Below are 15,684 nucleotides of genomic sequence, written 5' to 3'. Positions count from 1 at the left end.
ACATGACATGGACAGGAATGGACAGTTTAATTAATAACCACCATCCATTTCTCCCTGACCTCAGCTGGTCACACATGTTCTCACTGGAGTCCAGACACAAGCAGCTTAATGTTCATTAGCAAATATTGATTGAGCCACAGCTCACAGCGTGGATATCAGAAACAAGGCTGGAAAAAAAAAGAAAACAGGAAAGTTAGCCGGCAGGAATTCAACATCAACTGCCCGGGATAAGGTAAGAGCTCTGAGATCGAGTCTGAACATATTTCATGTTCACTGCTGACTTCTTATGAGTCCGTGGTGTGCCACTGTGCCGGAGGTATGTTTGGCTGTTGTGTGGGTTGTGAGAGTGGACTGGAGTCCTGGTGGGTTGCTTTGGGATCTCAGGGGAAATTACACTTCTGAGTTAATTAAAAAAATGGCAGCTGAAATTTATAAAAGTAATGTTTCACATGTGAGCGTGTTGTGGCCTTGACGCCAGAAAAGCCATGGACAAGTTTAAAAATGTGCCTGTTATTCACCTTCCGGCCCATCTACATTTCAGGTTTTACCATATCAAATTATGTGCATATTCTAACTAAGACTGAAGGCTGAAATATGTTATGTTTACTAAGATTACATTAAGAAAGACAACACTGATCTTTTGTTAGCATACACCATGTCAAGTGAGCCCTAATGACACAATGTGTACTTGTAATGTGTCAGGATGTATTCTATAATAAATTCTGAGAAATAAGAAAGAAAGAAAGAAAGACTCTATCCATGACTTGCTCTTGTTGTGCCCTGACCTTCATCCTCTACCTCCCCGCAGGTAGCGAGTGAACCTCTCATCCCTGTGTGGGAGAGAAGACCTGTCAGGTGTGTTGATGCAGGGACTCCGAGGCTGATGTTTAATTACATGGTGGTGCAGGTTTCAGAGGATCCTGCAGGGTGTCCACAAATCACACTATTTTTATGCTTGTTACAGAACTGAACAGAGGATTACCACTACCTGTGTTTTCTGAGCTGGTCCCTGACGACCCTCCTGAATGAATGAGTGGGTGGGCCCCGACATCAATGTGGTGGGACCACTGGAAATCCCACCCAGCGATGAATTCTCCATCTCAGAGAGCTCCCACCTTTTTGGTAAGTCTGCGTGGCATCAGCCAGGTCAGTGAAAGACGAAGCAAGACAGCAGTAGTTTCTGCAGTCACACAGTGGTGGTTTGAGCTAAATGCTAACACGCTCACATTAACATGGTGATGTTTATCAGATAAGGGGTACTTCCTATTTCTCTTGAGAAATGGTCATTGCTTCATGTGATGCCTCAGAGGAAAGGATGTCTCATGTCTCTTAAAAGATATTTCCTCATGTCCTCTCTCCTCGCTCGGTTTCCTTGCATGTCTCCATGAATCCTCAGTGGGAGGGACTAAGACGGGAAGAAAGGATGCAAGTTAGGGATGCATGGATGCAATTTAAGAGACCTGGGATGCACCCATAATGTTTATCATGCTCACTATCCTTAGATTAGCCTGTTAGCGGGCTAATAGATGATATTGCACTCTAAAAACAGCAGAAGTTGATGGCTGTGTTTTGCAGGTAGGCCCATGTGGTCATAAACCAAAATACTGTATTGGACAAATTGAAATTCTGGCCTACAGCAAACTGCATTATACATAGTTGGAGCTTCGCCTGAGTCCTCAAACACCAACCAAATAAACTCCTGCTTGCAGGATAATTGAAACGAAAACTGTGAAAACTGTGTTCTTTTTTTTTGCCTGATTGGGAAAGTAAGTTGCTTGATTTATTAGCACAACATAGCGTTTGTTTTGTTTTTTTATCCCCAGGAAATCCTTAGGCAGTCCTTATCGCTGAGTCTTGATGTTATTGTGTGACTTTGGTGTTTTAAAGGCTTAGTTCAGAATTACCGAGTCGCACAATAATACAAACAATCTAACCAATCAAGACAGCAGTAGACCATCAGCTGCTTCCTTCTGTGAGGTAAAATTACTGTATTTGCTAAATGAGTCTTGTGGCTTTGGAGACATTGGCTATATTTGGCTTTTCTTGTTGGAAAAGGCTGTCTAACAGGAAGGTAGAGCGGTGAGAATTTTCTAAATATAGTGTGCACTTAAACAGATATTGATTTCTTTAGATGGGCCTTTTTTAAGTGGCCAAAATACATTTTGCTGCTGACCCTGTTCACAGCAGTATGTTGCTTAGCTTCCTACACTGGCACCGGATAATTGCCTGAACCAGTTCACCTCCATGTCTGGCCCCTCATTCACCTGAACAACACAACACAGTAGCAGTCAGCTGGTGCCGTTGCCCAAATCTAAAAACGATTTCACACACAAGCCAGCTACTTGTAGTGATGTAAAGAAATGTGACTTTGTGGTTAATGAGTAGCTTTGGCAACCTTTGCTCCCCTTGAGATTTCTCAAGCAAGTGCCAAGTAGTTCAGTACCTGATCTACTGTTCTCGTGTCTTTTAAGTGAGGTTTCTCATCAAAAGACATAAATGGAATATAATTTGTTAGTTAGAGGAAAAGGAAGGACTGATCCACACAACACGGCCAGGATCAGAGGGTGCAGTCTCTGAATAGTTTTTGTGTTTGGTCACACGGACATGGCCATGGTCCAGAACAAGTCTTCAGGTCAGTGGTCAGTGTTACATACACTTTACAGATGTTGCATTTGTGTTGAGTGTGTCAGTTTGCTTTAATAACAGATTTGAATGTGTGTATTTCAGCACAGTTCAGAGAGTATTCTTGTAGACTACACACGGTCTTTGAAGCGATACTTATTGTCACCACTCTGCTGTCTTTAAAGGAAATGTCATGTCATTAATATACCACACTTGGTCTGAAAGTCATGATGAAACAACACAGTAAATATGGTAACTGTTTCAAAAGCAACAACTTGTTTGGTGTGGAGGTACATGTCATTCTAAAAGACACAGTGTGCTCTGTGCAAGCGCGTTGTTAATCATTTATGGATTTATAGTATGTGTTGTGTGGGTTACCGACTACTGCTGAGCCAGTTTCTGTTCCAACAAGCTTCTGCTGGGAAGCACCTGAAATAAAACTGTTTAGTAATCACTCCTAATCAGAAATTAGGTTTTAATTATAGAGGGCATCATGTTGCACTTCAAGCCACCTGAGACAGATGTGATGACTCAGCATAAAACTAAAAATGACTTGGCTTGACATTATTCAAAATGGATTTCCTGGTATTTGACTGGCTCTGACTTTCACTCAAGGAACTAGTCAATATTAGAAACTGCACTAAACAATGTTCCCACAGATAATTATCTCACGACTGTGCACCCCTCTGGAGCATTTTACCATCTTTCAGCTAATTTTTTTGGTTTTCTGACTCATAACTTTATTCTTATGGTTCACTCTCTTCGCTCTTATTTGCATTATTTCCAGATGCAGCATGCAGCTGTTTTATGCAAAAAGGCTATGACAAACACAATGTAGAGTATGCTACCTGACAAGAAACAAAATGGCAGCCAGACAAAGTTAGTCATAATATGTCAAAGCTTAGTTATATCAACTTCGCAGCTCATCAAAGCATTCTTGACCTCCAAAATTGCAGTTTAATCTTCAACTCAAGGTCCATTCAGTTTGCTCAGCTGACATGGAGACATCTGTCGTTATTTGGTTCCATATTTATGCCATGTAATGACAACTAAGATATCTCCATTTGCTGAAGAAGGCCACAAGATGCTGTTGAAAGTGTGTGGTGGATTTTGTGACATCTAATGATGAACTTGCAGATCGCTCATTGGGAGAGGACCTGCGCCCTCTGTAGGCATAAACAGCTCATTCTAGGGAAATGAAAACACAATGAGTCTTATTTTCAGGTGATTATATGTTAATGAAAACTTTTCCACCATATTCTGCCAATAAATCTCTGTAAATCTTATACACTGGACCTTTAAAATGTCAGAAAAAGCAGGTGGACCTTGAGTATTTTTTTTTGTCAAACTTCTGTACATGGAGTTTTTAAGCAGTTTTATAATCTGTCTTCTACTTCTATCTTAGATATTCTGGCAGATCAAGGCAGTCCTCTGCTGCAGGATACCGACATCTTACCCTTCAGCAACTATCCCAGCATGCAGTACGTGTCCATGGAGCCCTCCATGTCTTCCACACCATACTACTCCACTCAGAACTACTACCCTCCGTACAATGGAGACGAATGGTACTCACACATGGGGATATATGAACTGAGGAAAGGACCCCTGGAGGTCAGCTATGACGCTGAGATGGAGGTGGAGGAGGTGTCCACTGTGGTGCCTGCAGTTTGCAAGAGGACCCGGCACATGTCGCAGGCTGGAAGGGTCAAAGGGGAGGAACTGTGTGTTGTGTGTGGAGACAAGGCCTCTGGATACCACTATAATGCTCTCACCTGTGAGGGGTGTAAAGGTGAGAGAAGACAGCAACACAAATACAGTGGATTTAAATCAGCAGCAGAGGCAGAAATCACACTGTGGTGGGCACAGAAAAAATAAAAAAGGTGGGCCTAACCCATACAAGACTAATCATACTCAATAGGTTCTGAAACTCATGTAGAACACACACTCACACAGAACTAGCAGAAGCAACCAGCACCAACTTTAAAAATTAAACTTGAACATAGCCTGGCACGGTGGCCCCACACCAACAACAGACACAGCAACGTCAGCATGAAATCCAATAGTACAAGTGTACAAATGTTATTGAACAATAACATTTAAATAGCTATTATCGTCCGAAGTAGTACATGAGTTTAGTTTTGATGATTACGGCAGGAGATGACAGAGCTTGGTGTTGAACACTAAAAGTAATTCATTAGTTTAATGATTCAGTCAGTTCTCTTTCAAAGGAGAGCAGGGACAAAGAGTTCAGTCTGTGTGTCATCACTGATGCCCTGATGCCACTTTTTATTGGACTGACAGTTGAAAAGAGTCTTTCAGCAGGAGGCTACAACTTGATATGGACAGGGTGATGAGGGCCTGCAGGAGGTGATTCGTTTTGGGAAATACAAAGCGGTGCATGCTTCATGCAGCTCAACAAGTGATGGAAATGCTTCAACTGCTGTACAAACACTGCATGTTCTGCATCTTCCACAGTGATGGTTAAGTGTGTGCTGGTTGTGTTAATTGTCACCAGAGGTGTTTGACTGAGGCAAGCAGCACCAGCTGCTCTTTTAAACTTGTGTCCTCCTTAAAACAAGTGTCACTTGTTGAGGAGAAAAAAAAATGGCACAGGAGTTGGTGTCCAGGTTAAGAATGATGGCTGAAGGTTTTGTGACAAACAGCTTTGCTTCGCCACAATTTTCATAAACCACATTAAAAGAAATTAGCTAGTCAGACAGCTGAAACAATTGCCAGTTGTTAATTGACTGTTATTTACTGGATGGTTCAACAAAAAAGTACGCCATCTGATTGGGTGGGTCTGAGCACCAAGTATCCCCACCGAGGCCACTTACGTCTAAACACCTGGTTTAAATTCAGTTATATGTCATTTTTAATCCCTTCTGTTCTAGCAGTTTTGCATGAGTTTTCTGCCTGTTGGTGCTGGGGGAATTTTACTGTTTCAAGATATTAACTAAAAAAATGTCCTGCAAAGATGCTGCTTTCAGTTAGAAGACATTTTTATCAGCAGCTTTTCTGGCAAAATGCGAAGTCATTTGCAAAGTGTTTTCATTAAACACCTTTGAGACATACACTGTATTTATCTGTTGTATTGTTTAAAGTAAAAGTCCAGACAAAGTCTGCAGTAGTGCAGAATGACATTTGACCCACATAGCAAAACTTATGTCGTCATTAGCTGTTGACTTAAGGACAGAGATGTTCATATCTACAGTCCGAACAGCAGTTGGCGAAGAGTATTTAATACATGAACATCTGTCATTTGTAATTAATATGAGAACAGTGTTCATAATGAAATGTTTATTAGGCCTGAGATGAGGTAAGTGACAATTTCTCACAGGGGATATTATTTTGTCAGGAATATGCTTTGCTGCTACATCTGATGTACTGTCTGTGTGCTGCTGGTAAAAACAAATTAGATGTTGTCTAATCATTCTCAACAACTATTACTACTGCTGCTGTACACTGTGGCATAATGTGGTTGATTCCATATTTAATTGCATACTGAAGACAAGCAGTAAATCCATGCAATCATACAATATACCAAGCTGATGATATATTGATTGAGGCTGGTGTAAAGAGAACAATGGATATATGAGGAAACATGAAGAAACACTTTACAACCCCTCTCCGTGTACAAATGATCGTCTTGCTGACAGTGGAGTTGTGGCCTTCATGTTTTTATGACAGTGTGAATTTGCTGTGATTCCTGCCAAATAGCAGGGTGAATGGGTTTGAGTGTAATTCCACACTGAGGTCAGACAATGCCAGGAGTGCAGCAGCTGGCCTGTCCTGCCATTTGACTGAGAATAGGCTCAGGTCTACCTGCTACTGCTGCCAGATTGGGTTCCCTCTCAGCTTTCTGCAGCACAATGCAGGAGCAACCTGAGCTCAGTTACGCTAATGCACGCTGCCATTCTGCTTCACGTTCTGTGTCAGAATGTCTAATAACTGTTCCAAAGTTATTCTGTGTGTGTGTGTGTGTGTGTGTGTGTGTGTGTGTGTGTGTGTGTGTGTGTGTGTGTGTGTGTGTGTGTGTGTGTTTGTTGCTCTGTTGCTCTACCTGTCTGGATCTTTTCCAGCTGGATTCTCTCTGTGACATTATTAGAACAGTGTACAACCTACAAAGTTCATTTATCACCTTGCCATTTATCCTTTCTGGTTAAATAAGCTGAAATCTGCATAGTGAGCAGTGATGGTAGCAAGGTTATTGTTTTTAACTAAAACTAGGTGTGAAAAAAATAAAAAACTTGACTTTAGAAAACTAACAGTAACTACTAACTACTGATGATATTGCTTATTTACAAAACTACGACTAAAGTACAATACAAATATTCCCTATACTATAATAAAAAAAACTCTGAAACTAATACAAGCTAAACTAAAACTAAACATATTTAAACAATAAACACTAAACTGACACAAGCAAATCCTAAACCCAAAACTAAATAAAAATACAAAACACTAATAACTCTGGACTTATGTAAAAGTAACTAAACACATAAATGTTATATATAATGTTGAATTGTGTATTAGATCATCCCAAATGTTTCCCACAGTGTTCAAATGTAGAGAAATACATAATTCAGTAATTGTGATTGCGTAATAATTTAGATAATGGTGTGTTTCCTGATAGCTGTTGCTGTAACTTCCAGTAAAACGCAGACTGTGTCAGATACATCAGAGAGTTAAGGAGGAAGTTGGTGCATGTGACCAAATGTTGCATTAATAAAACTTTATAAGTACCTCTCCGCATCAACATGATTTCTGCTTAAGTTAAGTCAGATGGATTTGCATCAGCAATCAGTAGTTGTCCAACAGTGAAGACATAATATCATCAAACTACATCTTTTGTAGCTGGTTTAATGTGAGAGAGACCCCTAGCTGCAGAATTTATATATTATATGTTTAAAGCAGCTACGGTGAATACTGAATACCATGGCTCAGATGACTATGTGTACATGTGGAAGGGATCGCTCATATAGAATTATCACCTGATTCTGCTCTTCCATCCAGCTCTGTGGAACATTTTTGCATCTCTTTGTTTTGTTTTTTCCAGCCTGCAACTTCAGTGTTTTAGTTCACGCTCACTGCTGTCATCAGCATTGTTTTCAGCTCCAGCAGGAAGTTCTGAAAACCCACTGTACATTAGAGGAGCAAAAAAGAGTTATAGAACTGCTTATTTCTTTCATGAGTCAGAGGAGACCAAAACAGAGCTAAAAGAGGAGTGAATACTGAGCCAGAAACGTGACTCAAATGAAAGATAATGTTGCTCTGTGCCTGCTGGATTTGCAGATGGACAAATGCATACAGACACTCTCTCCATATCAACATAGTGTGTTATTTGTTTTTAGTGTCTTGTAAGCCCATATGGACTGGGCACCACTTGCAAGACACTTAAATAAATAAAATCAATCAATCAATCAATCAAATGTTTATGGTTTATTTGATAAAGACAGATACAATATACATAGATAAACTGAAAACAGATATCCAGTGCAAGTCTCATATTGTTCATAGCATAAGCTAATTTTACAACCTAGAGGGGCTGTTATGAAAATAAGAGACTGGAATAGTGAGGTTAAAAGACAATAAACGGGGTCAAGAAGGTACAGAAAGACACGGTAAAGCAGGGTGTGTTACACAGTTGTATTACATTTAAAAATTAAACATATTTGTTGCTTAATTAACCAAGATTTGGTTGCTCTCTTAAAAGTGGTGATTTTTGCATATTTCAAGTGATCAGGTAGCGAGTTTCAGGACTTTGCTCCTCTCACAAAAGATGTCTGAGCAGTAAAAGAATAAACTTTACAATTGCCACACTAATATGTCGTTGTTGTATTTACAGTTTGTTTCTGCTGCACCCAAATGGGAAAAAAAAACACAACAACCGCAAAACAAATCTGTTAACGCAGCTTTGAGGTTGGTCTCTGATCTGTTGTGCTCAGAGCACGAATGGAGGTCGGTCATTGGTGCAATGTCAGCACCCATTGTTATGTGAACCAGGTGCAGTTTGATTAGGCACCAAAAATACTTTAATAGTTTTGGATAAAGGTCATCATTTGGATTAAAACGTGTAGTAAAATTCAAAATGTACCTTATAAAAGTACTAATTACCTGCTTAAAAATGACATCAGTAACCTAATTCAAGTATCACAATATTACAGTAATGTAACTTACTTTCCGTTACTTTTGGATTACCTCAACACAAAATATGGTGAAATTTTTAGCCTAATTTAATGTGTTGTGTTCATTCTTTGGTTCTTGGTTCTTGTTCTTGTTAGTTTGTTAGTGGATGGTCTGTGTAGGTAACATTAGCGGTTGTTCTTACCTGCAAATGTTTCTTTAAATTAGTTGTTGGGACAAAGTAATGGAGAAATTTCTCCCTAATTACATTATTTTTTCAAGAGATAAAGTGGCAACTGTAAGATTAGCTGGTTTCATTGAGATCAGAGAGTTGTGAGACTTGGGTCCATGGTAGTCTTTTGTTCTTTATTTTAAAATGTATTTTAAAACTGTAATCCTGCTTTTAATCTTCATTTTTACTTGTCTTATCTTTTTGTAATTGTGATGGAATACATTTACCTTTTTTGTATCCTAATTACTTAATCCCGCTACATGTAATCTGTTACTACCCAAGTCTGATAATTACATACCTTGGCTTTGTACCATTACCTTTGTCATGATACTATCTTGTTTTATCAACCATGTTCAGGTTTCTTCAGACGGAGCATTACAAAGAACGCTGTGTACAAATGCAAGAGTGGTGGAAACTGTGAAATGGACATGTACATGCGCAGGAAATGCCAGGAGTGTCGGCTAAGAAAGTGCAAGGAGATGGGCATGCTGGCTGAATGTGAGTACCACTGATGCTGAAACAATCAGTAATCAATACGATGAGGAATGAAAGAATTGTAGCACTGTCCACATGCACACGCTGTACTGTCTATTTAGTAGAGTTAAGAGAGGCTGTTGGTGAGGCCCTCATTTTCCATTCAGACATGGCCTGTTAAATTTTACTGGGGGATTAAATGTCACATATCACACAACAGAATGGCCCAGCTTTTGTTACACTTACAGGAATAGAAGCAGTTAAACAGACACCTTAAGCTCCATTTAGAGCGTAACACTTTCAAAGTGGCTGCTGTCATTAAAAAGGAATTTTAACACCTTTATCTCAACAACTTTGGCTATTTGGAAATGTCGTTTTCCATATTTTCACAAGCTGAGTGCACCTCAATGTGAAGACAGAACTTGTAAATGTGAACATGTAATTTTGGAGTCTGTGGAGGATTATAAGTTATTGGCTCTATTAGGAGCTGTCAGCTGAAAAGAGCAGGAGGACAGACTGGACTCCTGTTGCTCATAAATAGTGCAAGGAAGTTGTGATGAATATTGCAGGGTGGCAGGCATTCATGACTCCAACAGCAGGCACAATAAGAGCTCAACAAAGGACTATAACCAAAGACTTTTTTTTGGTCACAAAGCGAACAGACGGATTCTAATTTTAATTCACTGGAGAGGTCGATTCCTGTCTTATTCTCCTCACTGTCCTCTCAAGTCTTGTGTAAAAGAGGGAAATTCGTTCTCCATTTTTTGAAATTTAATTTCCAAAGTCAAACAGAAATGTGAAGGATCAACAAAACTTTACATTCATGTATTATTGTCTGAACAAATTATTATAATAAAGAATGGTAAAGTGAAAATATTTCCTTAATGGAAAATGCGCAGCAGGAAAGTATAAAAGGCAGTGAGAGCAAATAATTAGATTATAAAACAGAAATTAAAACAATAAATTTTAATGGCACTGAATTTTATGGATTATTTTATAGTGTATATAATGTATGATGTTAAAATATTAATGGTGGAAAATTACATATATGTAATATTCTCATTTTAGTAGTGATTCTATGCCATGTCAGTACTAATGTTAGCTTTAATATGTCCTCATGATAAATGAAAACGTATAAATGCTGTTGAATAAAGAGCCTTGAGGTATTTAACTCACATAGTGAAGCCTTCATCACCGCTGGCAGGCCTGCTGACAGAGATCCAGTGTAAATCTAAAAGGCTGCGAAAGAACACCAAGTCCTCCCCGGGACAGTCGACCGGAGACGAGACAGAGGGAACAGACAACACTGACAACAAACAGGTCACCTCAACCACCAAACCGTCAAAGGTAATCACAATCAGTTACTCTGAGCTGTCACAGTTTTCCACCTTCATTTTTTTTTCTGTGACAAAATATCTCACAACTTAATGATGTGTTGTTTCTGATTTCTGTTCGTGTTCAGGAAAAAGTTGAAATCACCAAAGAGCAGCAGGCACTCATGAAAGTCATCACAGATGCTTACAAAAGACATCAAATTCCTCAAGATGTGGCCAAAAAATTGGTATGTTAACCCCAAAATCACTTCAGACTTTACTTTTCTTTGAACTTAAAAGATCCAGTAGAGTAAGCCAGTAGAGAATGATGCTCATGATGACATTAGAGCTACTAAATGTAATGAAAATACTGGTGTAATCTACTGCTGGTGGAATTTATGTCTTTTCTCAGTTGATCTGATCTTTTTCAGTGTTGTTTGCTCTTGTTGTTTTCAGCTGCAGGACCAGTACAGCGCAGAGGAAAACTTCCTCCTACTGACTGAAATGGCAACAAGTCAAGTTCAAGTTCTGGTGGAGTTTACAAAAAATATTCCAGGTATCGTTTCCTAGTTCACAAATCTTAAATGATACAGATAGAATAAAGAGATAAAACATACCACACTGGTACCATAACATCAGTGCAAATACAAAAACCAAATGGCCTCAGTGCTTTTTGCTGGGTATAATATGTGGCGTGATGCTTCTGACAGGCTTTCTGTCTCTGGATCGTGAGGATCAGATTGCTCTGCTGAAGGGTTCAGCTGTGGAAGCCATGTTCCTGCGCTCAGCTCAGGTTTTCAGCAGAAAAATGCCCAACGGACACACAGAAGTTTTAGAGGAGAGGATACGCAATAGTGGTGAGTCAACATGAAGTGACCCATAAGAATACTGTAAAAAAAAAAAAGTAATCTTTTTTTTCATTAACTTAAAGTAAATACACACATTTTATTTGTTCAAGTTAATTAAATCTGTCATTTCTAATATTTATTTTCAGAACTTATGAACATGAGTTCTTCAAACTTGTAGTATTTGGACTTGAAGTGAAGTGTTGAATAAATGCACTTTACAGAGTTCATATCAGCAGACTTCCCAGCATGCATTGTGTGAGAGGTAAAACTCTCCTGAGACACTTTCTTTTTTATACATTAGAGAAAACATGTGATAAAAACTTGGTTTGTGTCTTGAATAAAGTCTTTTTTTCACAAAAATGAAAACACTGCAAAACATGATAAAGGTTAATATTGAATTCAGTCTTAAGATTTAATAAATTCACTTTCAAATATTGTCTTTGTGCCAAAGTAACTGCAGTGTAAGTTTGTTGTGGGAAATGAAGAACTGACTCTTCAAGCTGAGAAAATGTAAAAGGCAATAAAAATGTATTTGTGAAGAGTTGTTGTCAGTTCAATGTAATATCTTCAGCTTATAGAAGATAAAATGCAGCTAAATGAATATACAGTTTATTTGACTAGGAATGTTTATTTGTTTTGAATCTTTACAAAATTACCTCATCTTGTCTTTTAAAATTCAACTTAAAAATTTAAGGCAGCCTGGACACTATTTTAGTTAAAATGAATAGTTTATTTTCACAGTAAGGCACTATCTGATACAACATTCTGCACTTTTGGGACTCAAGCTTGAATAGTTTCACTAAAACTCACGATGTATCCTCACTAATCTTGGACTATGGCCTTCTAAACTTCTAAACCTTAAACGCCCAAAATCTTATAGTGGAAATATTCTGAATATTTCAACTCCTAATTCATGACCTTCAGTCATCTTGGTCTGCTGTTCTACCAGCTGCACCAGGCTGCACATGCAGCATCATGACATTTGTAGCTCCACCTGCAGCCAAGCAGCCAGGTCTGGTCAGATCCTCCTTTAATAATTGATCTGCCTGATCAATGTGTGCTGACCTGTTGATCTCTGGTTGGGTGTAGGTTACACATGCACAAACACCCTGACTGGGTACAGTTTCACTCTTTTCAGGCACGTGTGTGGGCATACTGACAGGTAAAGGAGAGCATCTTTAGAGGCTTTGGGTTTGATTTATTAAAACATTTAAGCTGTTTCTGTCATGGAAAGGTTTTTCTCACTTATGCTGTTTTTGCTGCCTCTCTATTAACACATATCAAATAGTTTACTGCTCGGTGGCTTTAAAAATCATTTATATGTATGCAAGGTGTCATTATGTCAGCCAGGTTGGACAGTTAGACAGACAGTGGCAGTGATGGCAGGAGTGTGTGTGTGAGTCGCTGGGTCCCTCAGCGCAGCTCTGGTGTGAATGGTGGGGATAAGAGATATTCACACTAAAGGCCAGTCTGGGAGAATAAGGGAGCAAAGCTGTCTGAAGAGACCATTGTTCCTTATCAAAACATCAAGAGTGCTATTGTCCACTTCTCTCCCTCTGAGCCCCACTGGCATTTCTGAATGCTTGATGATGTGTCCGAGCAGACAGACACTCTCTGCTAGTTTGAAGAGCGTCCAGAGTCAGAACTGTTGCCAGCCTGTGAGAGCAAGCTGGAAGCAAACGTTTGAAATTTTATAGAGAGCAGTTTCATCCTTATTCAATTATTAGCCACAGAAGAAAAACAGAGACGTTTATATTTGTTGTTGGTGTGCACTGCATCTATTATAGTTTAATTTGTATAAATGTATGACCAGGAAATATATGATCAAAGCTGGGCTAATATACAGTACAATCAAAGCACTTCAGATGCAGTCTCCTTGTGGAATAATCTACTTTATAAAACTGATCCAAGCCCTTTAGCTGCCTATTCATTGTTGAAAATGTGTGCCCTGATGAGGGTCTCACAGAGCAAAAGTGTGATACTGCATAGATCTAAGTGTGCAGAGCTCTATTTAATGATGTTCAACAATAACAAAAGTTGCCCATAAATTAATATATGTTTTTCCTGCTTGTTTTTCTCTTGCGTGTATTGAAGCCACTTATTTTTTATCTAGACTAAGGCACTGTTAACGCAGCACTGTATATGTGGTGAAACTATTGTGAGTAATTAAACCAGGGCTTAAAAGACAGCTCATTATGTTGCTCATGTTATCACTGATCCAGGTTCGTGCTTGACTTTACCGTCTCACACAGTTTATAAAGGGAACTTGCTTTTTCCGATTCACTCACCACAGACATTTATAAAAAAAATGAATATATATATATTTTTTGCAGGTATATCAGAGGAATTCATCACACCCATGTTCAACTTCTACAAAAGCATCGGTGAACTCCACATGGTGCAGGAAGAACAGGCCCTCCTCACCACCATCACCATCCTTACACCAGGTGAGCCCACCTCAACAGCTTTTACTCATCCACAGGTATTTCCTAATGACACTATGTAAAGTTGTCTTTTTTTTGTAGAGGTGGAACTAGTAAAATCATAAATAAGTATCAATGCTTGGCACACAAGTCCCCAAGTGAAAACCCATCTGCTGCCGTATGAGACACACCAGGTCTTCAACTTAAAATTAAAAGCAAGAAGTTTACATCTACAGGCTCAAACAAACACAGGACTTTCATCCAGGAGACCTTAGCTAAGCATTGGCTTGCTAACTATGTTAATATTAGCCTTAATGCGCTCTGTGTGCAACTTTAAACATTGGAAGTTGCTGCATCACTGTCTGCAGTGTTTGACCCATGTGTTTTGTATACTGCATCTCCTTTTTTGTTTTGTTGTTTTGTTTTCTTCATGGATCTCTCCTGCAACATGATTGGATGCTGTTGGATTGGTTCACACAAATAAGCAAATGTAGTCTTGCTGGGAATTAAGAGTGTTTGCATTAGTTGATTCAGGAAATGAAGGGAAATAAATTGATTTGTGGATTCATACTTTTAAAGTATACTTTCATATCTTCGGGCTTGGGGGAAGGTATAGAGTATTTTAAAGTCAAAAGTCTCAAGTCTAAGTATAGTCACAAGTCACTGGAGTTAAGTCAAGTTGCAAGTCTTTTTCGATTTTGTCCATGTCATGTGAGTCCTAGTCATATGACCCAAGTTTCCACCTCTGTTTTCCTTACATTCTAAAAGGCTAATGCATCCTCACTGTCCACCTCTCCAGATCGTCCTTATGTGAAGGATCAGCAGGCTGTTGAGAGACTCCAGGAGACAATGCTGGACGTGCTGAGGAAGCTGTGCGTCCTGCAGCACCCACGGGAGCCGCAGTACTTTGCTCGTCTCCTGGGCCGCCTGACGGAGCTGAGGACACTCAGCCACTACCACGCAGAGATGCTCACATCCTGGAGAATGAACGACCACAAGTTTACCCCACTGCTCTGTGAGATCTGGGATGTGCAGTGACACACCAGAAGTGAGGAGAGAAGAATGGAACTATAAGGACAATAACATGAACAAAGTCAATCAACGGCCGTGCATATTTATACTGGATGATGTGACGATCTGGAATTAAGTCCCTGCACATCCTGTTTGCCTCCTGTGTGGCTTGACCATGACAGCATTAGTCCTGTATTGACTCTGTGGTTCAGGTTATTGTTTGCGGTTAGAGTTTTTTATGACTCACAACATCATCATATATGTTTACTGTGTGATTCTTGAACTTGTCTCATTGTTGAGACTTCTGAAATAACTTTTTATTGTGTACGCCCGGTGTTGAAGTCCCAGCATGATTAATGACACAAGAACAAACACTGGAAATTATTCGAAGCAAAGATGGTCCATGTAAGAAGTGTAAAGTTTAGATTACAGTTTAATAATGGGTTCATTTATTTTTTATTTGTAAAATTCATAGCACTTACTACACGTACTTGCTGTAAATACACAAAGGCTGTATGTTCTGCCTCAATAAATGACTAGATTAACAACAAAAAGGTTGATGTTGTTCATACATGTTAGTACAGAAGAAACGACTTGTCACCTACAGATGTAACATCTGGTACATCTGAAAAATTATG

At 39.2% G+C, this 15,684-nt stretch overlaps 1 protein-coding gene across 5 annotated transcripts; it reads left to right on the top strand.

Moving 5' to 3' along the window:
• The first annotated feature begins 730 nt into the window (after window positions 1-730).
• On the top strand, window positions 731-15,600 carry nr1h4 (nuclear receptor subfamily 1, group H, member 4). 5 transcript variants are annotated; one of them, XM_084734123.1, is made up of 10 exons: window positions 731-855; window positions 965-1,122; window positions 4,028-4,411; window positions 9,335-9,475; window positions 10,632-10,798; window positions 10,914-11,012; window positions 11,221-11,320; window positions 11,475-11,621; window positions 13,946-14,059; window positions 14,804-14,942. In XM_084734123.1, the coding sequence occupies exons 2-10, from the start codon at window positions 1,026-1,028 to the stop codon at window positions 14,806-14,808; spliced, it is 1,254 nt and encodes a 417-aa protein (XP_084590249.1). In that variant the 5' UTR covers window positions 731-855; window positions 965-1,025; the 3' UTR covers window positions 14,809-14,942. The 5 variants fall into 5 exon arrangements, with proteins under 5 accessions (XP_084590249.1, XP_084590245.1, XP_084590246.1 ...); XM_084734119.1 differs by having other exon boundaries at window positions 732-855; window positions 14,835-15,600; XM_084734120.1 differs by having other exon boundaries at window positions 733-855; window positions 10,656-10,798; window positions 14,835-15,600.
• The last annotated feature ends 84 nt before the right edge of the window (window positions 15,601-15,684 follow it).

Source organism: Lutjanus erythropterus, chromosome 13, assembly GCF_056507025.1.
Source record: "Lutjanus erythropterus isolate fLutEry1 chromosome 13, fLutEry1.hap2, whole genome shotgun sequence".
NCBI classification, from domain to species: domain Eukaryota; kingdom Metazoa; phylum Chordata; class Actinopteri; order Lutjaniformes; family Lutjanidae; genus Lutjanus; species Lutjanus erythropterus.
Note: the sequence above shows the minus strand (reverse complement) of the source record. Positions and strands in the feature narration are given on the sequence as shown.